The sequence below is a fragment of the Oenanthe melanoleuca genome, chromosome 8 (genome assembly GCF_029582105.1).
Source record: "Oenanthe melanoleuca isolate GR-GAL-2019-014 chromosome 8, OMel1.0, whole genome shotgun sequence".
Classification (NCBI taxonomy): domain Eukaryota; kingdom Metazoa; phylum Chordata; class Aves; order Passeriformes; family Muscicapidae; genus Oenanthe; species Oenanthe melanoleuca.
The window spans coordinates 10,420,419-10,445,692 of NC_079342.1; the positions used below are offsets into that span (position 1 = coordinate 10,420,419).

A 25,274-nucleotide genomic window follows, 5' to 3' on the forward strand; every position below is an offset into this window, starting at 1 on the left:
GATAATTCAAACTCAGGGAGTTTAACAGGACTAAACATATGCTTATAATAATTAATGTACAAGAATATTTGTAAGATTATGGTCCGTGTTTCCAAGAAAACAGACTTAGTCTCTTCAGAGCTCTTTTTCTCTAGTTTCCAACTGAAGTCACCAGCACGTGTTTATGATATTATGTGTGGTGGCTGAAGAAGTTATTACAATGTCACAAAGAGGATTATTATTTCAGGTGGGGAATAATTCTCCTACAAATCCTCTTTCCATACAAACAGCCTTAGTAAAAAGAAACGTGGAAAAATAGGGCAAAGATAAGAGATTTACCCATAATGAGCCAGATTGCCCAGCATGCTCCAGCTGCTTTGTAGTGCACTGACACTGAGGCTTAAATTTGCTTTGTGTTGACCGAGTGATGCAAAACAGAATGTGTTTTTAACTACACTCAAATATTCCCTGTATTCCTCTTCCCCCAGGGTGTGAGCATATTTCTGGTCATAGAATAAAAGGCAACAATCACTCCAAAAGATTGGTAATTTTCTAATCAGTTGTTCAGGATCAACACAAAAACAACAAATGGTATCTGTGCCCTTCTCAGATGAGGTACAACCCCCACAAACTACAGGATTTATTTGAGGATAATTTAAACCTAATTGTACAGCAAGAAAATGGTAGGCCATATTTTTGTCTGCTACTAATCAGGAACATTTTATTCCAGAATTGATGAAACATATAATTTATGGAGCTGAGAGGATCATACCAGTACTGTAAATGTCTCAAACATCCCAAGCCACTGTGTATTGCAGCAAAAATGATTGAGAGCATTAACACAGTGTCCTGATCCAACATCACTTAAGTCAATGGAAACATTTCCAAGGACTTTGGAAGATGCTGAATCTAGCCCTAAATCACATGTTCTCTGAGGTCATGAAAGATGAGTTTATCCCAACATGAATGTCTAAAAACTAATGAACCTTCATTATGTTTACGTGAACTGCCATTTCCCTCACCCCATTCTTCAGTTTCCTGCTTCTCTTGCACAGTTTCCTTTTCCCAATGGGTTCTTTAGGCAGTTCTGCTTCCTTTAATTAGGAACAGCCCTGGCTGTTTTCCTCAGAGGCAGCACAGTGGAGAAGCGGTTTGAGCTGAGCTGATCCACAGCACAAAACATCCTCCGGGCTGCCCCGCGAGTTCCTCAGCACTGTTACAGCCCCACCACAAGGCTTTGGAAAGAGCCCCGTTGGTTTCAGCCGGAGCTCAGAGCACTCAGCCCTGGTATTCTGCTATGAAATCGAAGCACAGACCTGTTCTCTCTGTGGGATACCGAGTAGGTGGCTCCAGCAGCCAGCCCTATAGCCTGCTGCGCCTTAGACACCCAGTCCTACCAGTGGATCGTCTTATGATTTTTATTTGCAAATCTGTTAAAATTTAACTGTATTTGAAAGGTTACTTTGCATGCCTAGGGTTACTCTAACACTGAAGGGAACACACTGCTGTATTTTCGAGTCAGGACTTCACTCAATGGACCAAGTGTTCACAGTGTACTCGCTTTCCAGAGCGGCTTCAGTGCCGGAGCCAGCGGCGGACCACAGCTGGCTCCAGGGACGAGCGCTCGCTGGGCTGGATCCGGCGTAATCCCGCTGGTATGCCCAGCACGCAAAGCTCGTGTGTGCCCTGTGCTTTCCCGGAGGGACGGGACTCCCACGGCTCCCTCCGTGCCTCCCGCAGCAGAGCCGGCGGTGCCGGCGCCCGCAGGATGCGCGCCCAGGAGCGCACGGTGCGGGGGAACCGCAGATGGAGACGAGCCCTTCGTCCGGCTACACCCAAATCTCACACTTCGACAACTTGCGCACGTCTTTCCTCCCTCTTGCTCCGTCCCCCAGGGCTGTTCCAAGTTCCGTGATACTCTGTAACCTTTCAAAGGAATTTCACCAGTAGCTCAGGCCAGGGCACAGCACAAGCGAGCGGCTTGCAAGCGCGGCCGAGGGTTTCCGCGGCATCCAGCGCTGCCCGCGGCCGGTCCCGCTCTGCCCGGGCTCCTGAGCCCCCTCTCCGGCGGCCGAGGGCAGCATCGCCCCGAGCGCGGAGCCACCGCCGCCTCCCGCTGCCCTGCGCTCCGTGCCGATCCCGGTCGGGCGGGGGCTTCCCACCGCGCGGGCCGTGCTGAGGGGCGGGAGGCCCCCGTGAGCAGCCGGGCAGCGCCGAGAGCCCCCTCCCCTTCCCCGGGCCCACCGCGGGCCGCAGCATTCCGCGGCGGCGGCCCCGGTGCCCGCGGATTCCTTCCCGCTGACGTCCCCCCGCCCCGCCGCGCTCCCCGCCCCGGCCGGACCCCCGGCGCATTCCCCGGGCGGGGCGGGCCCGGGCGGGGCGGCCGCCCCTCCCCGCGGCCCCGCGCCCCCTCCCCGGCCCCGCGCCCCGATTGGCGCGCCGAGGCTCCGGCGGCCGCGGGGCCGGGCCGGGGGGGAGGGACTAGAACTTTCCGCGGCCGCGGGCGGACTCTCGTCTCAGCCCGGAGCCGCCAGCGCCTGCGATCAGCGCCCCCGGACCGCGGGAGACCGCCGACATGACCCACTTCAACAAGGGGCCCTCCTACGGGCTCTCCGCCGAGGTCAAGAACAAGGTACGGGGGCGCGGGGCTCGCCGTGCTTTGTCTGCACCGGGACGGCGGGGCGGGACGAGGCGCGACGCGGGGCTCCGCTCAGGCGGCCGCCGCCGGGGCTGCCGCCCGCCCCGCGCGGAGGAGGCGCGCAGGGATGCGCCCGCCGCCGGCCCGGGACAGCGCTGCCTCTCAGGAAACTTGGGGCGCCGAAGAGCTGTCAGCGCCGGGCGGAGCCGTGTGCGGAGCCGCGATTCGCGCCGTCGCCCGGGCTGCACCTGCCCGTGCCGGCAGCCCTGGCACGGGACATCCCGCTCGTGCCTCCTCCGCCCGCCGGGACCGGGCGGGGCGCGGCGCCGGGCCCGCAGCCGGCGGAGCGGCGCGGCAATGAGCGGAGCGGCGCGGCCATGAGCGGAGCGGAGCGGAGCGGCGGGGGCGCGGCCCGCGGGCAGGCCGGGCACGGCGCGGGCGGTCCCGCCGAGCGGGCGCGGGCGCTGCGCGGCTCGCGGCGCATTCCAGCCGCATGACATCATGGGCACGGGCGGCGCTCGGCCAATCGGCGCGGGGCGCGCACAGACGCGCATTGTCCGCCCGCCCCGCCCCGCCCCGCCCGCCCGCCCGCGGGGGCGCACAAAGGCGGCGGGCGGGACCCGCGGCCCCGGGCAGCGCCGCCAGCGCGGGGAGAGCGAGCCCGGAGGGAGCCCGGAGAGACCCCGCCTGCCCGGAGAGACCCCGCCTGCCCGGCCGCCGCCGCCGCGCCCGGGGCTCCGCTTGAAAGCGGCAGAAGAGGCAGCGCCGGCAGCAGCCGGGCCCCGAGGCTGGAGCGGCGGGCGCCGGTGGTGCGCGGCTTTGCTGAGGTTTTTCTCATGCTCTCAGGAACAAAAGGTGTCTCACGTTGTCCTGTTAGACTGGCTGCTACCTTGCAGCGAACAATTGCCTAATAAGAGGGAAAACCTTTGCAATAAAAATTACACCGCTAAACAAGCGGGGATACGTCGGTGCTCAGTGTCTTAATTCACAGGCTTAAAATCTAAACGTGGTCTTTACTAACCGGTCGTTTCACACGCATGTCTGGTTTCAGGCTTCAGCACATCCCCAGATCCTGTTTGACTTGTAGCTGAGTAGAAACGAGAGCAGGGAGAAAAGGAGTTACTTTAAGCCTCGTAATTTATGCTTCACAAACCAACATTTTGCTTTGGTTTTTCTTTTTACTGGCTTTCTCAGGATGGTTGTGGGTTCTGCTGCAAAGTTTGATGACATCATGTAACCAAATGTCTTCCAGAGTGGTTGCTTCCAGCATCTAAACGTAGTGATTTATCTACACTCTTACACACTGAAAAAACCAAAAAACCCACTCAAACCTAAAAAAATTACTAAAATGTGTTGTGTATTATTGCATATGAATTAGGAAGAATGTAGATGCACTTCTGCTTTAAAGATTATTGACAAAATGATGTAGGTTTAACAGCGATCCCTTAATCGGGACAAGATGGGAAGAAGTTCTTTGTTCTTTCTTTCAGTTTCTTATTGCCATCAGCTTCCTTAGGGCCTCCTGAGGAGCTGCTCCAAGCCTGTGCATTGGCAGAGGGTTTGAAGCTGGTGTATTTCACACCTTTATGCGAACGGCCTTCTACTTCATCTTGCTGAGTTTTGTTTTGCTCAATTCTCTGCCTTCTACGCAAATATTGCAGAGGGGTGGCTGTTTTGGGGCAGCTCCAGTTTACTTGTTTGCAGATTTCTGCTGTGTTCTTTGAAAATGTCAGTGCGGCAGTGCCATAGAAAACAATTCAAGTGCACCAAAGACGAATGAACTCATCTCCTTTCAAAAAACCCACGCAAACAAAACAAAAGCTCCAGAAGTGATGTAGCTTTGAGGTTTTAGAATGTTGTTCTCACTGTAAGAGATCAAATTCAAAGCAATTATGTTATATACAGGTATACTGTGTACCTACAATCTAGTGTCTTGCACGGGTTTGTGGGTCAGATGTGTGTCTGTTCATCTCTATAATTCTAGAGGATCAGCAGATAATATCTCTGTAAAGATCAAAAATTCCTTTTCCCAGATTTTTCTATTTCATGAAGATTTGAAGAATAAGTTTCCAACCTTTGGAGGATCAGTTTTTGCTGCCAGCTGTAATCACACTTTCTAAAACACTGACCTTTGTGCAAACTATTGTGTTAAGAGTTTTTTAATGTGCTGCTGGGTAATGTGTGTAAGTAGCTGTAGAACCTCCCTGCTTGAGTGGCAGTTACTGTTAGATACACTTGTTTGAAATTTGCAGTGCTGATCCCCATTAGTGTTTTTCTGCAGTATATGGACAGCTTCATAGCTATGCTGCCTGAGGGTCCAGCTGTGCTGGGTAAAAAAAATCCCTTGGTTTGGGGTTTTGTTCTTTATTTTCTCATTTGACATTGTATTAGTGTTCAGAGAGACCTTTTATTTGCTATGGTATTTGAGCAGATGAATATAACATATCCTGATGTTTTTTATGAATTTAATTTAATTGAGCCTCAGGATTCAGTCTCTAACCTTAAAATCTACGGGTTTTGGGTTTGTGGGGTGGTTTTTTTGTTTTGTTTTGGTTTTTTGTCCTTTTGAGCTTCCACCCTTCTCTTACATTGTTCCTTGCCTTAGTTCACACTACTATGGTGTCTGGTCTCTGTTAGGGATCTCTTTTCCTCATTCCTATGAAGAAAGCATGGAGTTTGTGTACTGCTTCCCAGCTGTAAGGAAACTTGTCTGCATGAGAAATGTGTAGGTAGTCAAACTAGTGTAATCCCTTTGAAGCTGATTCCCTGTTTACTTGGGATCACAGAAGATAATTGATCCAAAACAAATATTCAGTGGGGAGCCCTTTAAACTGATTGAAATGCATGGTTTCTTCTGCAGGCAAGAAATAATTTTCTTCTTGAGCAGCTGGGGAGTTTCTGCAGTACGTGAGGTAGACATAGCATGAGATGATGATGCAATTAGATAAAACTGCAAACTCGATTTTATATTGTTTTTGATTTATGCTCCATTGTCTTGCTGCAGAAGGTGTGGAGCAAACAGGAACATTGGGCAGCAGGAGGAGAGGTTCCAGTCCATTCAGCTGCTTCCTAGTGGCTCCACCCTTCCCATGGAAATGTTATTTGTATTGGGCAGGCATTTATCTTCTCCCTCCTCTTATGTTTGATACAGTGCCAGTTTCATCTTCATAAGAAAGTGAGGGTGGGCCAGGAGTATGGTTTGTGTGGGGAGTTAAATTTTGCATAGCATTTGGCTATTGCATGTCCCTGACTCTCCCTCTGAGACATCCCTGCATCAGGAAACTGTCAGCTGTCAGTACCATTTTCTGAACTTTTTAAAGACAGCAGAGTAACTGAGGTGAGTTACCCCAGCCCTGCAGCTGCCACTCCAGAAGGTCAAGCCCTAGTGAAATGGAGAGGAAGGGAAACAAACTTTTTTAAAGTGAAGGCTGTTAGACAAATGAAGCCTGTAAACAAAATATCTCCCTGTTTTGCAAGTGTGCAGGAGAGCAGTAGTGTTTCCTGCTTTCCTTCTTGAGGGCAAATACAGATTAATGAAAAAGAATTGAAGTCTGTGGTGAGTAGCACAAACCAGTCCTAAGTATGATTATTGTGCTCCTCTTGAAACTACTGAGGAGAAAATTCTTGTCATCTATTTTACCTGCTACAGGCCAAATAAGCAGATTTAATTGCTTAGTCCAGAAATTACTTTTTAAAAAAAAATATTTTTATCTGGGAACCAGGTTAAAATCATTAACTTTCATATTTTTTAATTAGTGATTTAGTAGTGAGATAAGTTTTGGGCTGTCTGTGGTTGAACTGTTAGGCCCTCTCTTTCCTCTTTCATACGTCTAATTTCAAAACAGAAAGAATACCCTCCTCCATTCTTAAAGTGCAACTCTTTCTACCATGTATTTGTTTGACCATTATATGCTTCCTCTAGACTATTTTCCTTTATGAACCTTTAGGTTTGCTCACCAAATTTTGTGAACCTTAGGTAAGAATGTTTGCTGCTGATAAAAGTGCATTTCTATTAATGTTGTCTGAAATGATGTAATAAAAATTGAGACTGTACTGGATAGAGGCAGTGAAAACTTAGGCTTTGAGAGCAGAGGAGAATATCTTCTGTCATCATAAGTGACAGTATAAGATCTCTGCATTCCTATTCTCTTGTACATAGACATCTATGTACCTTTTAAAGAAGTAATATATTTGATTTATAAGTTATGAATTAAATTCAGATGTTTAGTTTAAAATCAGCCTGCCATGACCGTTTGCATTACACAAATCTTCATTTTGTTGCATGGGGAATAAATAAAAAAATCTCATATTTTGGTGCTCTTAGAAATATTGTAATAGAAATGTATACTGAAAAGGGAATTTCAGAGGAAATGGCAGAAGAATTTATAGGAGCAAGCATTAAATTTTAGTTTGCTCCAGTTAATTCATGGTTTCTGATGGCTGATCATGGCTCTTGAATTCCTAGCCATTCCTAGCCAAACATTTCCTAGCTAAATATCGATTTCACTGTGGAAAGCACTAAAACTTTTCTCTTTGTGTCCAAATTTTGTATTTTTTTCATAGAACTGTGAATTTCTTCCAGCTGGATCCAGGCATTGGTAACAGATCTGCAGTTCAAATGAACTTCATAACTTTGTACTTAACAGCACAGTTTTGATAACTGAGTCCATATCAAAACTGTCCCTGAACCATAAATGTGACTGTGGAATAATTCCATAGCTAAACTTACAATCAATCTATGTTTGGCACAATAACTACATGCATCACTAAAAGCACATTACTGATATAAAAATGAAACCATCTATTTAGTCAGTTAGTCTTAAGATGCATTTGTTAAATGTATTAGCAATCAATTTATGAGAATTCTCCAATTTGTTTACAATTTCTCTGCTGGTTACTTGTTTCTGATGCTTAGTTTCACTTTGACTGACAGTATTAAATTTCAGTCAATTGTGTTCAACAACACTTGCTTGAGCATGGCCCTGCTGCCCTGCACTTCCAGATCATGCCATGTTCCTTTTCTGGGCAGACCCCTCCTGCACTTTTGAGAATGTGTTTGCCACCTCAATCACTGGAGCATGAGTTTAGCCTCTTGCTGGAAATTTTGCAAAGGTTTTTGGTTTTTTTTGAGAAATCCAGTGAATCACTGTCTTTATTAAGCTGTAATAACCTATTAATTTGTATTCTCCTAGTGTTAGGTCTGTGTGTGAAGGGTTCTCATACTATCTGAGAATTGGTATTAATTTAGATTAATTGGATTTTTTTGTTGTTGTTAAACAAGGAAGATAATCCAGCAGTGGAGAATCTTAACTACAGTGTTTCCACTCATCTTCATCCTTTACTGTCTATCTCAGTGTGTCTGCTCTACCTCGATGTGTCTAACCCATTTAACACTTTCACTGTTACAATCTCTGGACAGGTCTGTTCTCTTAGGCATGATCAAGTATGGGTTTCCAGTTCTTCTGGAAACTTCAAGAGAAGTATTAACACTGCAGCAGTAATAAGTGGCCCTCCTAAGAGGTACAGAGTGATGGGGTTGGAACCACGTAGCATTGGATTGACAGTTCATAGCAAGGATACATCTCTTACCTGAGCAAAGCAGGTGATTTGCCATGGAAGCACTTCTCTTGCTGGATGTTAGCAGCCATGCCTGCTCTGGATGCTTGTCTGAGCCCACAAACAGCACTCACCTTTGGGAGCCCTTGCACAGCCCACCTGTAGCTGTGCCCTGCCCCAAGTCACAGCTCAGGAGCCCTGGGTACGTTAAGCAGCTGTGTGAAAGTGGCTGCCCCAGGGACATCTGGCAGTTGCTGTAAACCACTGACAGGGGAGTTAGCTGCCTTGCCCAGTGGTTTAAATCCCCAGTTAATCTTGGCACTTCACTGCCAAGTTGACAGTGGTTTTTGAGTCCTCAGACCTGGGCGTGGAGCTGCACCAGCTGTGCTTGAGCTGCGGGGCAGATGTCACAGCCCGTGTTAAGCCTGAGTGAGGGGTGGCATCTCCAGTTCTGCCTCTCATCTTACACCAGTTTTGCTAGGAGGAAGGTGATGAATAGCATGGCATAGCCAGGATTAGCTGCTGCTGCCTCACGACCATCAAGGCAGAGGAGCCCCACCCGGGTCTGCTCCTGTGCAGGGGACAGCACAGAGCACAGACAGAGCTGCCACTGCTGCACCAGCCCAGGGCACGAGTAAATGAACAGTGAGGATGCTTGCTGAAACTTTTGTCATGTTTACCTTTAGTAAGCACCCTGTGTCTGCACTTTCAAATTTAAAGCTTTTTCTGTCCAGTGACCTTGTTTATGGTGGATTAATAAACTCTTAGTAAAACTTACACTGTGATAGGAAATCATAAAACTTGGTAAGGTTAATTTTTAAGGATATAAGTATTTTGCATCCTTTGAATGCAAGCTCACAGTGTACCTCCTATGACTAGAACACTTTTGAAGAAAGTAAATAGAGCTTGACAGTCATGACAGTTAAATGGGATTAGCAGCCTCAGAAAATAAAAACTATGATTTGCATTACAGTAATGCTTGCTTGTTTAAAATTTACAAATGAATGTGCTCTTTGTGTGGTTTCAGAGTTAGACTTAGTTTAAAGTTTGGAGAAAAATACTTATTATAATCCTGTTGCTGAGTCAGTACCCATAAAAACAGACGGATGGATGCACATATTCTTGTGCGACAGCAGCACATCACTGATTTCTGTCTCACCTTGTCTTTTTTTGACAGAACATTAATTTGGATGCTTTTTCTTTGCTGCAAATAGTTTATAATTTGCCTTGGAGAATAAAGGATAGAAACTTCTTTGTACTCAGAATTGTTAGCTTCTGTAGCTGCATAACCCGGTATACACTGGGCATCTGACACGTCCTTTTAAGGCAAACTTTGTAGAGATTCCCATCCCCTATGGAACTGTACAGGAAAGGCCTTCAGTAAAGATGGGCTTGAGGCCAGGACACGTAGGGCAATTTGAAACAGATTTTTTCTAAGTGAGATCATGTGAAAATCCTTTTTTTCTTTAAGAGGGACTCTTGCTTAAAAATGCTTTTTGTAAGTATCCGATTCTAAACAACTGTTAACTTGTATAGCTATGTTCAGCAGCAAATACTTTCTTTTGAGTAAATACATTTGGTTCTGCAGTAATGCCTCATAGTAACTTATGTCATTGTTTCTGTTTAGTGGGGTTGAATGACGGTGATTTTCTCAAAAACTGTTTTGACTTTCTTCAGTTGGGTGGTTCTATGGGATTTTTTTTAAAGCTGCAATAACCCTTCCTTCCTACCACCCACACTCACCCTCCTCCCTCCACTTTTTTTTTCACCTCTCCTCCTCCTCAAACTAGTGCAGATTTTAGTAGATATTTAGAGGGGAAACATAATTAAACTTGTTGCTTTGTACAAAACTCTCTCTTGCCCGCAGTGGATCTGTTCTGGATGTATAACTGGCAAGAGCTGGCAGGCTCAGTGTCCCTGGAGGAGCTGGCAGTGAGGATGAAGTGCTGCTGTCACAGCCACGCTCTAGTGCCCTGCTTGGACTGTCCCCAGTGCCTTTCCTGGTCCCAGCAGCCTGAGCTTGCCCTGGTCACTGATACTCGCTCATCAAAACCAGACTTTAACCAGTCAGTGCCTTTGCTGCTTCCCTCCCAAGGCCCAACCCTCTGCTGGGGGGGTCAGCACAGGATTTTTCTTGAGGACTCCATTTCGTCAGACCTTTGTTTATACAAGCTTTTGGTCACTGAGTAACCCTTAAGAGCTACAGTGAAGTGAAACAGTATGTGACTTGTGCATACACACAGGACCTGAACTGCAAGCATCTGCCTAAATACTTCCGTACTTTCCTGCTGTTCTGAAATGCTTGCATGGACTCTGATCTACTGAAAATCCAAGCTGGCTGAATTATAGATTGATTCTAAAGAAGTCTTCTTGTCCTGCTTTGCATGTTTATACCATGGCTATTCCCAGAATAAAACTGGACATTATTCTTGCAAAAACCTTACTTGCTTTCTTGCTAAGAAAGCCTTCCTGTTAAATTGCTTTCCTGCTGATATTTCCACTGGTACAGCCTCTTATTTATAGACAGCATTATCTTAGTATCCCTGGTTTTGCTTTAATAAGAATAATTTAATTTAAAAGTATTTTTCTGTTCTCCCTAATCAGTTGACTATATACTAGAAGCCTTCACAGAAAAAGGTAAGGCATCTAATGCATTTGGGGAGGGATTTGGTTATAATTAGATGTTCTTGGTGAAAAGCAGCTCCTGCCTTGCTGCTGTGGACCCCAGCAGAGTATTTTCCTTCTGTGTTGAGCATGGGCAGAACACAAGTCAGAGCTCAGGCCAGTACACACCAAGAAGGATGTGTTGGAGCAGGACCTGTACTGCAGCTCCTGTTGAGATTCCCACTGTGTGACCAGCCTGAGCTGCCACTGCTTTGGTTCACTTTGTAACACTGTGGGGGACCAATTAGAAGTTCCATTATATGTCATAATTGGAAGTCAATACTGTGTTAAGTCAATGAAGCATGTGCAGTTCAGGCATGTATCTGGTGTGCTAAGAATAAATGGTCTTTGCTAAATTTTGCAAGAAACTGTTCCCTTACTTTGCTGACATTGTTGTATTAATCATGCCCTATACAAGTAAAAAATACAAGTAACTTTTGAAGAAAATTAAGACTAACACCTTTTTACTATGGTCTGTCTTGATGGCAGCTTTTATCATTAATAAATGATGGTATGAAAATGTCTTTGACCTGAAAAACTACTTGTATTTGAAAGAGTATAGGTGTCTAAAGCAAAAAAGATTGTGAGATTAAATATCAGCAGTAAAGCACTGGTCTTGGAATGGATGGAACAGAATTGGAACAAAATATAACTACCAAAATTAAAGTTCAGTCAGTGCACCTGAGCATTTTGTTCTACTTAACAATAATGGAACCTTAAATAATTAAGGATTGAGACCTCTCAGTCATTTGCAGCACAGCCTTGCCCACACATTCTGCTGGGTGGGCTTTCAAACCTACTCTCAATTCAGGAGAGCAGCAAAATGACACCACAACTTGCCTTGTGGCATCCTGAGTTTTGGATGCAGTGTGTGTGTGCATCTACCCACCCCAGCAGTGCCAGCTGTTCTTTCTACTCCTGTTGAATTGCTGAAAAATAGTGCTTTGAAAGTTTCTACAGGGTATTAATCAGAACCTGTTACTTTGGGGTTTGACTGTCTTTTCAGCTTTCACACTTGTACTTTCTTCTTTACTCTTAAACTGCAGTGTTGCAGGCTTATGGCTTGATTTGTACATTACTAAAACTACATTTTCATTAAATAAAAGATTGAGCTAGAAGTTAATGCAATTGTAATTTTTTTCACTTTGTCTTACTTTTCTTAGATTTTCTTCTTAAGATGTATATTATTAGAAAATTAAATAAGCATTTTCTAATGTGTTTATCACCCTTAACATCATCACCCTTAAAAAAAGATATCACTATAACACTTTTTATGTGGTTAAAGCACAATTTGACTGGGTGGCCAAATCCAAAATATTTTTGAATGTTTCCTGGTTTATAATCAACCTTGTGCATCACCTACTCAACTTTAATTGGTCAGAGATATACCCAGGAGGGGGTGAGGTGGAGGAGGGCCAGGAGCAGCAGATTATTGTTGTCTTTCATTCTTTGTGCCAAGTTCATTCTTGCAATATTTTTGCTGGCAGTAAAGTAAAATAAGAGTATGAAGCTGTTGATAGCTTTGGGTGTGAAATCTGCACTACTTGTGCTTCTGCTAAGAAAACTAGCATTGGGGAAAATTACCTCAACCAGAAAAACACGCTATGCATGAATTGAAAGATTTTGATCTACTACCTTTATGAAAGGCAGCTCTTAGTAGCTAGAAGCAGCTAAGGAAGTTCTCAAGAAACCATGTCTTTCACCTAAATTACCAAAAAAACCAAAAAACCGGATTGAAGCATTATGCGGAAGGATGGTAAGAATGAGAGGAATCTGTGTTTTCTTCATGAATCCCTGTCACAGACACCTCAGTGAGCCTGTGAGCTGATGTGAGTTCATGGAGTGGAATCCATGCAGGCTGACCAAGTGCTCAGTGTGGCTGGTGGGAAGCACTGAGCACTGTTGCCTGGGAAGCGCCTGTTACCTCAGCACCTGCCATGACATTCTTCCTTCCCCAGTCAAGCCTATGCCTGGCATCACAGCTGGCAGCAAGGAATCAAGTACCGGAGCTTACTGGGGGGGGCAAATTAGATCAATAAGAGTCTTGAGGTTAACCTTCGGAAAAAGTGCTCAGAAAATGCAGCCTGGACTGTGCCTGCTGGAGAGGCAGAAGGAATGTGCACGTTGAGGAACTTTGGTAGCAACACTTGCAGTGACATTTCAGCTTTCTTTAGGCAACTTTTCTGAGAGGTATGTTTGAGTTACCAGTTACCTGCTTGCTGCTGTAGAACATAATTACTCTGGTTTGGGTAAGTGAAGAGAGTTTGGAGAGAAGAAAAAAGCTGCAGAGAGAGAATGAAATAACCTGCAGTCCTATTTGGAAGGTAAATTTGAAAGACTTGTCAACAAAGTTGGGCCTTGGGGAAGGGCTGCTGAGTCACAACACAGTTTGCTTATAAAATTACATATTTGAAAGCCATTCTATTGGGGAGAAAAATGAATAAACCTGAAAGAAAATATTATTTCCTGGGCTTCTGTAGTAACAATAGATTAGAAAAGTATTCTGAGAAAGACTGAGTGATCATGGATGTTACTCTCTCTCTTTGCACACTCCTAGGCTTTGAGAACTACTGTTCCACCAGAGTTACAGTAACAGTTATCTCAGGAGATGCTTCCTGGGTTACTACTGGAAAAACGAAATTGTTTTCAGATGCTTTGGAATATTTTTTCTGTTTATGCTCCAGATTGTTCTGTATGATTTTTTCCCTTTCCCCCACAAAAGAAGATTAACTAGGTATCACTGAGGATTTTCCAAGCAGCACTCAGTGTGTTGTCTCAGGGGACATTACTGTTCGTGATGTCAGAGCCTGTCCAGATTTGCTGTGTCATACCAATTATCTTGGGCATGGGCTTCAAAGCAAGGAGAATTCCAATCCCATCAGGGACTAACAGGCTTTTGTTCATTGGGTTGGATCAGCTGTGTCTTAGCTGAGAAGAAATTTCATGTCCCAATGATTTTTTGAAACAAAACCCAGCAGTGGTTTAAAATAACAGATAGTGGATACTACTGGAACCGTGTTCTGTAAAGAAATATAAATAGTTCAGCAATATACAGACTAAATGAAGAGCAAAGGAACTCAATACCAAGAAGTATAAAGTATGGTGGCATGACCAGAAGGTGCTGCAGGTGACAGTGGAAGCTGATGGCTGAGGATAATTGGAGTTACAAGCCAGAAAATTGTGACAATGGCAAAACGTGGTAAGAGCAAAAAGTGCAAGAAAAACTGAGAACATTTGAAAAAGCGAGGGCTGAGAACAAGCAGCATTCAGTCCAAGGGCAGGCTTGTGTCCAAGTTGTTGGTGCACTCTGGGGGGAGAGATGGAAGACCTAGCTTCTTGAAAAGCTTGCAAAATGTCCCAAAGTCCTACTGGAAATCCAGGGAGTAGAACACTCAGTTCTTCCAGCCAGCTGATCTGGCAGCAAGCACCATGCATGACTGCAGGTATCTGTACTTGTGGGATGACTTGGAAACTCTGAGGCATGGTTTGTTCTCACTTCACAGAGTTTAAACTGGTGTCTGTGGGAAGAGTGCCAGGAATTTTGGATTAATGCTCATCCATCTCGTCTTTAAAGATTGTAGCCTAAATTTTGATTTACAGAGAAAACAGTGAGGTATTGGCAGGGTATCAGTTACCCTACACATAAAAAATAATACAGTTTGAATATTAAGCAAAATGGATACAGCTGTAACATTTTTGTGCTAAGTAGCATTTTGGGATATAGTGAGATCTTTCAATGGTAGTGTTAATGCAATGTTCTCTGCCTTCCTGTACAACAGTCCATAATGACAGAAAAAAATGCATCTTCAAATACCAGGGCATACTGAATGCTGGCTTTGAATTTTTGGAGTACTTTCCTCCTTGGTTTTCCTCTTTGGATTGTCACATTCCTGTTACATTTGGGGTTCTTGTGCACAAATATGCCTCCTCTGACATTTGTTTTTGCATGCAATCCAGGTCAACATACATGAAATTAACAGGGAATTTCAATTTGCCCTTATGATGAGAGCTCATTGGGTTAGTGGTTCAAATGGCAAGAAGCCCCCTTGACAATCACCTTGGTACCCTGGCACTTCCTCTTCTTACCACTTTCAGTAAAATCCAAAACTTTATATTTTCCTGGGTTCTCTGTCAGCTTACAGAGTTGACTTAGCTATGACTAAATAATCAGTGATTATGTCCTTGCCACTCTATCACCTCGAAGCTGAAGATTAGATATGTGCAGTAATCTCTTTACACCATAGAATTTTAACCAGAACATTTTAGCTTGCTTGTATAAATTAAAAAAAAAATAAAAATCCTTCTCCCTCTTCTCTAATGAGAATGATTTACTGTGCCTTTTTCTTGGTTATTTACATAACCACTAAGCTCTTAACATTTTACTTCTCCTAGGTATTTTGCTGTGTAAATTTTAGATAGGTGATTCAAAAGTGTGTTCTGGAACAGCAGGTGATGAAGAGAAATTCTGGATAACAATTTGGGACTGGCTGTGATCTCTCTGACTCCCACTTCCAAGCACTAAGGGCTGTCAAGAGCTTTTCCCACCTTGATACCAGGAGAGAATTTTGCTTTCATCTTTCCCCATACCATCATAAATCCTTTAAACGGGGAGGAAAAAGATTTAATCACAAACTAGTGCCAAGCAAATAAAAAAAGTATCAGCACTGGTATCTTTGGCCTCAGCAGCTACTGAAGGTACTGCTTATTCCAATGCAAAGGATGTTTGCAAAGGCAGCACTGAAACCACAGCAATTCAGTTTCACTCAGACAGTTCTGAATTAATAAAGATTGAAAAGTTTATACAGGAACAAATTGCTGCTTAAAATTGAAACTGTACAACCTTAGGTCTTAAAACTTGGAGTTGTTAATTTGTTGGTTTTATTTGCTTTCTGTAGTTTGTAATCTAATTGTGTAAAATTAATATTAAACCCCCTGGATAGACATGGATTAAATTCTGTACAAGATGAAGATGCTTCTGTACTTACTAAAAAATACAGTACGCTTTCTCTAGTCAATCTTGCTTTTTAATTGAAAAGTTAGTAATTTTGTGTCACTTTAAGCAAGAATATGGGTCATACCAAATTTTTCCCTATGAAGAACATTAAAATCCAAAACTTAGGGCTCAAGCTATTTTTCTCTTCACTTTGGTGAAAAAGCATATATATAATCTCCTCCTATGCTATCTTGGAGTGAAGTCCTGGTTATTTCTCTTGCTGTACATTGTCTGTACTTTATTTACCTTGGAAAACGAAAACGTACAACTTACTTAGGTGCAGTTTTATATGTATATACATCTTAAGTTTTGTTGACAAACACAGTTCCTATAATAGAATTGTTGATGTACTTTGACAAGCACGTGCTTTTCTCGTTGAAACTTATGACTAGAGAGCAGTTCTTTTCAAATGCCTACTAGTACTTTAAATTTAGCTTGCTGCACATTAAACCTTTGGCTCCTGCTGGGGAGGGCAGGAAGCCTGCAGCTTTAATCAGAAATTTCATCAGAACTAAGAAGTGCAAGCTGTTATGACATGATGTTTAACTTCAAGTTTTATCTTTGATACCTGCTTTTTAACTTAGTAAGATTTGTGTTTGCTAGTCCCAGCGTGAAAAGAAGTGCAGTGTGTTTAAACTCTTCCCTGAGATCCTGTTACAGGATTTTTCCAGAGTAGCAGCAGTATAGCCAGCTGAACTCTCAAACTGGAGATTTGGCACACACGAAGCCCTTAGTGTACAGTGTGTACTGTGTCATTTGGAAAAGATTAGTATAAAAGGACAACTCAAAGTCTGTATGATATCAGTTATGGTGTGAAGTACTGGTTAACATCAACACTCAAGCTAAACATGCTACAGGCATACTGAGTAACTTCAAGGGTCACACAGACACATCATTGAAGTTGTCCAGCAGAACTTTGCTAGCTTCCAGGAATTCATGAGCTTGATAAAAACAGTGTGATTGTTTCTGTCCCTGTACTACACATGGAGGGAGGGTTTTTACACTAAGATCTCCCAAACAGGAAAGTCCTGCCTGAACAGATCTAGAGTTAGGTGTGAGGATCAGGTGTGAAGTTGCCAGAGGAATCAAGTTTAACCCAAGGATTCCAGCCTGAGGCATACATTGGAATAAATATGTGTATCAGTTTGTCATAGGCAAGTAACAGGCAGCTTTTTCCTTCCACAGCCTTGAATTATCTATAATTTTGGCCACTTGTATAAACTTTAGTTCCCTTTCAAAGATATTTCTATTAAACTTGGATCTCTGAAGCATCAACAGAAAGAGCAACATTGACAACTTTATGTATCTTTCAACATTTGTCAGAAAAAAGAAATGAACAGTTGGCTCCCTGCTATTTTATATTAAACTTCTGTAAAATCTTATATCCATTGTTATGACTGAACCATTTCTACAGTATTCTGAAATTGTAGGGTTTTTTTCATGGCACTGGTGATACTTAGAACGGAGCTGCTTAGCTACCTGCTTTCATCTTCAGTAGACAATATTTTCTTTTGCTGTAGACTTGAAAGATTTAAGTATCTTCTATGAAGATTCAGTATTTACAAAGGATCAAATGTTGGCATATTTTTGGTTAGTAGTAATGGAAAAAGACATAAGTTCTAACATTCATATCAAAGCCTCTGGCTTCACCTCATAGATAGCAATCAAAAGAAAACTGGAACATCTCTGATATCCACATGTGGAAAATATGAAATATTCAGTAAGAGTGTTACATAACTTCTGGTTGTGCCATTGGGAATAGAAGAGCTAAGAATTCAGAATAAGCATAATGCCTTATTTCTGATAGTGTCTGTAGCTCTCCCTGTTTAATCCCTTCTTCTAAAATGTTTAAAGCCTGATACTAAAGATTCCACATCTCTAGCTTTTTGGGTAGATTGAATATAATTTGCAGAGAAACCAGTACCAGTTTTTAATTTTTGTGACTTAGTTTCCCACCGGCTCAAAAATCAGAATAAAAATAATGCTTTTAATGGCAGTAAGAACTCTCTTCATGTGTATAAATGTATTTTACTTCCTATCTCTAGATAACCACTGTAGTGACACCTCAGAGCAATTTAAAACCCCCTTGAAAATCTCAAGATTTGAACACATGGTAAAGTACTCCAACATAAAGTAAATATTTTTCAGAAGTGATAAAATTCCACCTGATTACTTCTAAGGTACCCAAGCAGTGGGGTCAGCAATTTAATATTCAGTTCAGTTGTAATCTCACATATGGAATGCACTTATTATTTAATGAGGGAAATTTCTGCCTTTTTTTTCTTTTATATGTAATGGGGGCTATCTGCCACCCAAGAGATAAGACCACAGCCATGTTCTATAGTTAGCTTTTCTAGTCTGTTTCTAACCTTAGTTAATATCCAAAAGATGTGATTAAAACATGAAGTCATGACATTTTCCTTGTCATCTTGTACAGAATGCTGCACAGAATTTTATACCTTAGTCAAGATCTGAATGTAGGAATGGGTTAGTCTATTATCCTGATCTGTAACTAAGGCACCATAGGACTACTATTACAAATAGTCTAAGGAAAATAAGTATTACTCAGACAAGTTTTTGAAGTAAAGCCAGAGATACAGGAATTTTCCATTCCCATTAGAAGAAAAATAGGGAACTGAGTACTGTAATTTGTAGTTTGGTCAGTTTGGAGTCAGTAATAACTAATGCTAGCCAAAATGTAGCAATTGCCTCTATCCAAGTAATTCAGATATGTTGGAATTATAATCTCATTCAGTACAAATATAGCTGCAAATAGCTGGTCTTTCTTGGCTGAAGTCTTAAAATTATATGTAAAAAGTCTCAAATGTACATTTTGATCTAATGTGAATGGCTGTGCATGAGTTTCTTGTTAGGTGTTTGTAGGCACTGGTGCAGCTGAGCTGACTTTCCCTGTGTCAGGAATCCTGCAGGTACATTCTGTGCTTGCCTTTCAGGTTTCTCACAGTTTCTCCCTCACTTCCCACCTTGCTCACTGACCCATGCAGGACAGCTAAGGAAGGTGGAAGTGTTGCCAACCTCTGCACCAGTGGAGGTTATTTATCCCACACAATCTTGTGCTCAGTTAACTTGTATTGTTTGCAGAAAAAGCAGTGATGATTTCAGTGATAGAATCCATTTTGTCCAACTTGCCAATTTGAAAAGGATTGTAAAGGTGACAGGTTTTGCCTGAAGGAAGTTGGAGCTGCTTTTTGGTGCATTGAGGAGAGGGGAGCAAAGGGCAGAGTGAAAGAACACGGATGCTGTTGACAGCTGGTGGTGTTGAAGTTCACTGCTTTTAAGCATTCCTTTCACATGGATTGATTTCTAGTGACTGAAGCATAAATTTACACACAAAGTAGTGAAGTCTGAACATCTGGAAAATGAATTTTTAAGTCATCTTGCTAACAATTCTGGGCCTCAGCTTGATGCCTTAAACTTCAAAGATTATTGCAGGTTTTCTTCCTTTGCAATTAAAATATGAGATCACAGTTTATTCCAGAAGAGTCTTCCAGGAAGGTCAAAGAGAAAAGAAAGAAATAGCAGGGATACTAAAGATTAACGATAAACCAAGACACACACACAGCCCCCAGAATCCCCAGTGAGATAACTCTTAATGTTGTAGCAACAAGGAAAAAACTTACTAGGTCATCTCCATTAATCATAAACTAGCTATAAAAGCAAACCTACTATAAACTTCAGCTAAATAACTTCAAATCTATTATATAAAATTTCTCATGTAGAAATCTACATGTGAGCAGTAGTACTGATGGCATGGCAATTCAGAATTTTTGTGTTCATAATATACTATTTCCCTTCCTTACTTCCTGCCAAAATACAGCTTGGGTCAAATATGTTTTCAAAAATCATTCCTCTGCAGCTGTCAAAAGACTTTTCAGGAGCTCCAGGAGTTCTTAGTAAGGAGAAACTGCTACATGCATTAAAGTGCTTTTTCCAAACAGACCTTTAGTAAAGCCATGAAGATTATAGTTAAAGGGATAAAGTACTTAGATCTGTACTCTGATGTACAAAATACAACTTAAAAATCCAGCAAAAAAAATTACTGGATGACAGCTATAGCATACTCTGAAATGGAATTGGGGTGGGGAAGAGTTGGAGATTTCTCTCCTGAAGTAACTTTATGACTGCTTGTGTTACAGATTGCCCTGAAATATGACCCCCAGATAGAAGAAGACCTGCGTAACTGGATAGAAGAGGTTACAGGGCTGAGTATTGGTGCAAATTTTCAACTGGGATTAAAAGATGGCATAATCTTATGCGAGTAAGCATTTATTAAGTAACCTTATTTTTAGGAGTTTTCTAATCTCAAGGAACTAAGAAGGGAATTTCTGAAGATTCCCCTTCAAAAGACATCAACAATTACAGTCAAAGATATCTGACTGTAGGGTGGGAAGCTTCTTGAAAACTGTTGGAAAAATGAATGCTTAAATCTCCTTTATATATCAGATAAAATTTTTAAGTGTTTCTGAATTTAATGGCATAGCTTATTTCTATAATCCAAAAAATTCTTACAGTCTGTTAGACTTGTGAGACCTGAGAACTGAGCTAGTCCACTCTTTGAACCAAGAAATTAACCATTTTGAAGAAAATAATGCAACTAATGAGTGAAAGTATTATATAATGCCTGCACAGATGATATAAGGATGAGATTTATTGTTTAAGCATTTCCCTCTTTTTCACCTCCCCAGGCTTATAAATAAGCTGCAGCCAGGATCAGTGAAGAAAATTAATCAATCAAAACTAAATTGGCACCAGGTAAAACAAAAAAAAAACCAACCTCAGAACTACACTTCTAACCCCTTGAACCCCCAAACAATACTTTTGTTCTGTATTAACAAATTTGCTGTGAAAATGGTACATCTAAAGTCTTAATAGCACAGAGTTTACATATGATACATATTTAAGAGTTGAGGATGCTGCAGACATGAGCAGTGTTTAACAGAATGCAGCTACAGCTGAGGTGATTCATCAATGGCAGTTGAGTACCTGTATTTAATAGGAATGCTTTAGCTGTTCAGGGAAGTATCAGATGGAAGAACAATCTAGAGCCCTATAGCAAGGCCTTTTCTAGTTTAAAAAAAAAAAAAAAAAAAAGTTTTGTTTTTTTTTTAAATCACAGCAGAGTTTTCCATCCAGGCAATGCTGAAAGGTATTAGGTCAACAGTTTGCCTGTACCTAGACATCTCTGTGTGAAGTATCTTCCTGAGAAGGTGTCTGGAGAGGATGCAACATGCATTAGGATCAAGCATTGGAAGGGTTTCTGCCTAGAGTTCCTGCCTTTGCTGTTGCTGCATCTAGCTTAATACTGTTATGTCAGCCTCCTTGTTTTCTTGGCATTGAACACTTCTAAATATGGGTGAAGATTTTTTTTTTTTTAAGTTTTAATACCTCTTAGGACTTCAGAAGGAAAAAAGAGATTCAGTTCTTACTCTTTGTATTCCATATTGCTTTCCAATTTCTACTGCACATAGTGCTACAAAGTGCTAATAAACCCCAAAGCTTATTAGTCTGAGGAAGTGAGATAATGCCTTCAGCCCATATGAGGATCCCATCCACATAGTTATGGTTTTATTTTATTCAAAATGATCAGTTGCTGAAGTCAAATAGCATGGATACTATGTCACATTTTCTAATTTTGAAGCAGGTTTTAAATTAGATTTTCTCTTGGAAGGGACAGACAGTTGAGGCAAGTCTTATCAAAGCCCACTCTAACAAAGTATATGGTACTCACTGATGGAGGGATGCCAAACTGGATAACCTCTTAGTCTGATTTCTGAAATCAGTATTAAAACTAACAAAAAATAATCACAGACTTCCCAGCAGTCACTCTTAACCATACCATTTTGTCCAGTTTGCACTAGGCAAAGAACAAACCAACCAACACCAGAAGGCTTTAAAATTACTTAATTTCTGATTTGAAGCACTGTGTAGAAAACTGGCTCTTTTGTTTCTGTTTAGCTGGAGAACATTGGGAATTTTATTAAAGCCATCCAAGTCTACGGCATGAAGCCACATGATATTTTTGAAGCAAATGATCTTTTTGAAAATGGAAATATGACTCAAGTACAGACTACTCTAGTGGCACTGGCAGGTCTGGTAAGTATTTGTACCCCTGGAGTTGCCAGTTCAGATGCACCCTTACAACCCATGTAAATACAGAAAACGGCATCCAGCCTGTCAGGAGAGGACAGACAGTGCTGAGAGCCTGAGATACTGCAGAGGTTGCACTTCAGGGGGCTGTGTGCTCCCACATGCCCCAGGGAAGACTTAGAGTTCAGAGTGAGGGTTCCTGATTGCTTGCATATGCATACACATAACAGGGGAGGCTCACAGGAGAACTCCAATCCCTGCAGAATATCCTTTTGACTCAGCTTTGCAGTGCCACCTTCAAATGGTACCTTTGGGGGCTGGTGCCTTCTCTCAGCCCTGACAGTCTCATGGAGATAGACCTGCTTGTGGCATTGTTTGAGAGCCCAGGCTTAGGATGTGGAGACAGAAAATACACTTCAAACACTGAATATTCTATTTTCCCTCTCCCTAAATAGGCAAAAACTAAAGGTTTTCATACTACAATTGATATTGGTGTCAAATATGCAGAGAAACAAGCACGAAGTTTTGATGCAGGAAAACTAAAAGCTGGTCAAAGTGTAATTGGCCTGCAGGTAAGTATGAAATTCAAGTTTGCAGTTAATTTGTTACATTTGAGAACAACTTTCTTACTTTGATTAACTGATACTGTTTATGCAAAACCAGGTGCAGAATAACAATATGCTCTTATCGTAGAAGGAAGAATGAGGTTTTAATTCTTGTAAGCAGTTGATTGGCTTTATAAGGTCAAGTCACTGCCTGAAGGTTGGTTTGTTTGTTTTAAATCTGCTGTAAGAGTGATAAGGAGGAAAGAAACAGCTAATATTAGCAGCATCACCTCTTTCTTTTAAGGTGGTTTGGATTGTTAAAGTTCTTTGTATGGCAGAAACTTTTTTCTTGCCCCTTTCCTTAGTAATCATAAAAGCCAAAGTAAAATCTTTAAATACCTGTGGTAGTGAAATTATAGTAGTATAAATGAATCATTACTGTCTAAGGCAGAAGTTACTTTTTACATTTTGAGGCATACTTCCATTCCAGTTGCAATGCAGTTGGGCAAATGACAGTCACTGAAATGCCCTAGGAGGAGGTCTTTATTTTTCCTTTTGAAACTCAGTAAGGAAAAATGGTAATTTATTATAGCTAGTGGTCAAACTGCATGAGGAAAACAAGCACTACAATTAGTTTTCTTTTTTTTGATCAGCCATCACAGTTACCAACCATATTTTTTTCCTTAGACTATGCTTAATGTACAAATAAAAATAATTTCTTCTGTCCACCTCTTCCTTCCCCCAATAAAGATGGGCACCAACAAGTGTGCCAGTCAGGCAGGCATGACTGCTTATGGAACTAGAAGACACCTCTATGATCCAAAAATGCAAACTGATAAGCCGTTTGACCAGACGACGATTAGCTTACAGATGGGCACTAACAAAGGTGCCAGTCAGGTAAGCAGGACTGTGTGTGACGTGCAGGATGGACACAGCTCTCAGCCCAGTGGGACAGGAGAGCCTGGAGTTGTGCCCAGTTAACAGGAGCAGTGGGAGGGTACAGTTCAGCTGTGCTCTTAAGCAGTGGTTGAGGAACTTGAATCTCTTATCAGAACCAGTGTGTTCTGTGCTGAGTGTCTTGGCATAAAAATGTCCCGGTGCTTCTAGAATTTCCTGCTGGCAGTGTTGTACCAGGAGAAAACAGTAACTTCATTTTAAGTATTAACTAGACAGAGGCACTGCTTTAGTCAGAACGCTTAGTATATTCTTTCCGAAGAGGAACATAAATTGGACCTTTCTGCAAGGGCTTTCTTCTGTGACTTACCTTCTAGTGAGCACATGTTACTGTGCTCTGTTTTGTTATACTTTAATTCCTATGTTTCAGCACTTTCAGTGAGACATACTAGCTGAAATAATAAATCTTGTAATCACAGCTCTTGCCCTTCTTACTGAACCTCTACAATCCTGTTTTATTAGGCTGGTATGCTGGCACCAGGTACCAGGAGAGACATCTACGATCAGAAGCACATATTACAACCTGTGGATAACTCAACTATTTCGTTACAAATGGGTACCAACAAAGTAGCCTCACAGAAGGGAATGAGTGTGTACGGGCTTGGACGGCAAGTGTATGACCCCAAGTACTGTGCTGCACCCACAGAGCCCGTCATTCATAACGGCAGCCAAGGAACAGGAACTAACGGGTCCGAAATCAGCGATAGCGATTATCAGGCAGAGTACCCAGATGACTATCACGGAGAGTACCAAGATGACTATCAAAGAGATTACCATGGTCAGTACAGTGACCAGGGCATTGATTACTAGCTTTGCATCAAAAGTTCAGTATTAGTCCATTATTTTATTCAGTAAGAACGAAACTAGCCTTGTGGAATCGTTACCTGTCTTTCCTACACACTACGCTTAATGTACCTAAAGAAATACTGCCTTACATACATTCCTTTCTACTTTCTCTGCCCTTTCCCTGTCTAGTTGCCTTTAGTGCTGTAACAGTTGTAGTCTACAGCATAAACAATAACTGCATATGAAGTAAAAGGAATACTGTGAAAGGGGGAGTGCTCTCATACAGCCAGGTTGTTTCGTAAGGAGCTATGCATTCTCACAATCTCTACTTAAGTAGGTTTTTACATACCAAGTTAAGCCTTCATTTTACATATTTACAGCTTTTCTCCAGAGGAGATAAAAGAATCTCATACTTAAAGTTACATGTGGTCTTTGCCAATTAAATTTAAGATATCTCATTAGTGATTTAATATCATTGCTATGTTTTTAAGGTATTGTTTGTTAATGGTATGTCCTGCATTAGACATTAAGTGTGCATTTGTGATTGTGTATTCATTCCATTATCAACACTGACCAAACTTAGAAATAGTTGTCTTACTAAAAAGGGAGCTTGTACAAAGTCTTGAGCCAACAGAAGTTCCATGATTGATGGTGCATTTACCTTTTATTGTGCCATAATATATCCATGTAGAAATGCTTTTTTCTTCCTTGAACTGTATTTATTGCCACACTTCTCAAACTGATCCCATTGTATTTTTATAAATAAATATTTTTTTCTTAAAGGTACGTAGATGATCTTGTCTCATTTGTTATGATACCGGTCTTAAAGATTAGATGTCATAAGAATTGCTCCCAGATAAGCATCACCTTTGCCTGTGTTAAGGGTAATGTAGAACTCTGGTCTGTTTTGCAGTTTGGGTTCATTCTTTTCCATGGGATTTAATCTAACAATCTTGTAAAAATCTCTCAGGAATGAGTGACACTGACTTAATAGGAGAGGAATGTAGGTCCTTCACAGCTGGGTTCACTTCCCCTCTTCATGACTCTGAGG

General features: G+C 42.1%; 1 protein-coding gene across 1 annotated transcript; it reads left to right on the forward strand.

Annotated features, from left to right (window-relative positions):
• Positions 1–2,400: 2,400 nt before the first annotated feature.
• On the forward strand, positions 2,401–25,009 carry CNN3 (calponin 3). The gene is made up of 7 exons (XM_056497658.1): positions 2,401–2,611; positions 19,988–20,109; positions 20,537–20,603; positions 21,807–21,944; positions 22,394–22,510; positions 23,234–23,380; positions 23,900–25,009. The coding sequence occupies exons 1-7, from the start codon at positions 2,555–2,557 to the stop codon at positions 24,245–24,247; spliced, it is 996 nt and encodes a 331-aa protein (XP_056353633.1). The 5' UTR covers positions 2,401–2,554; the 3' UTR covers positions 24,248–25,009.
• The last annotated feature ends 265 nt before the right edge of the window (positions 25,010–25,274 follow it).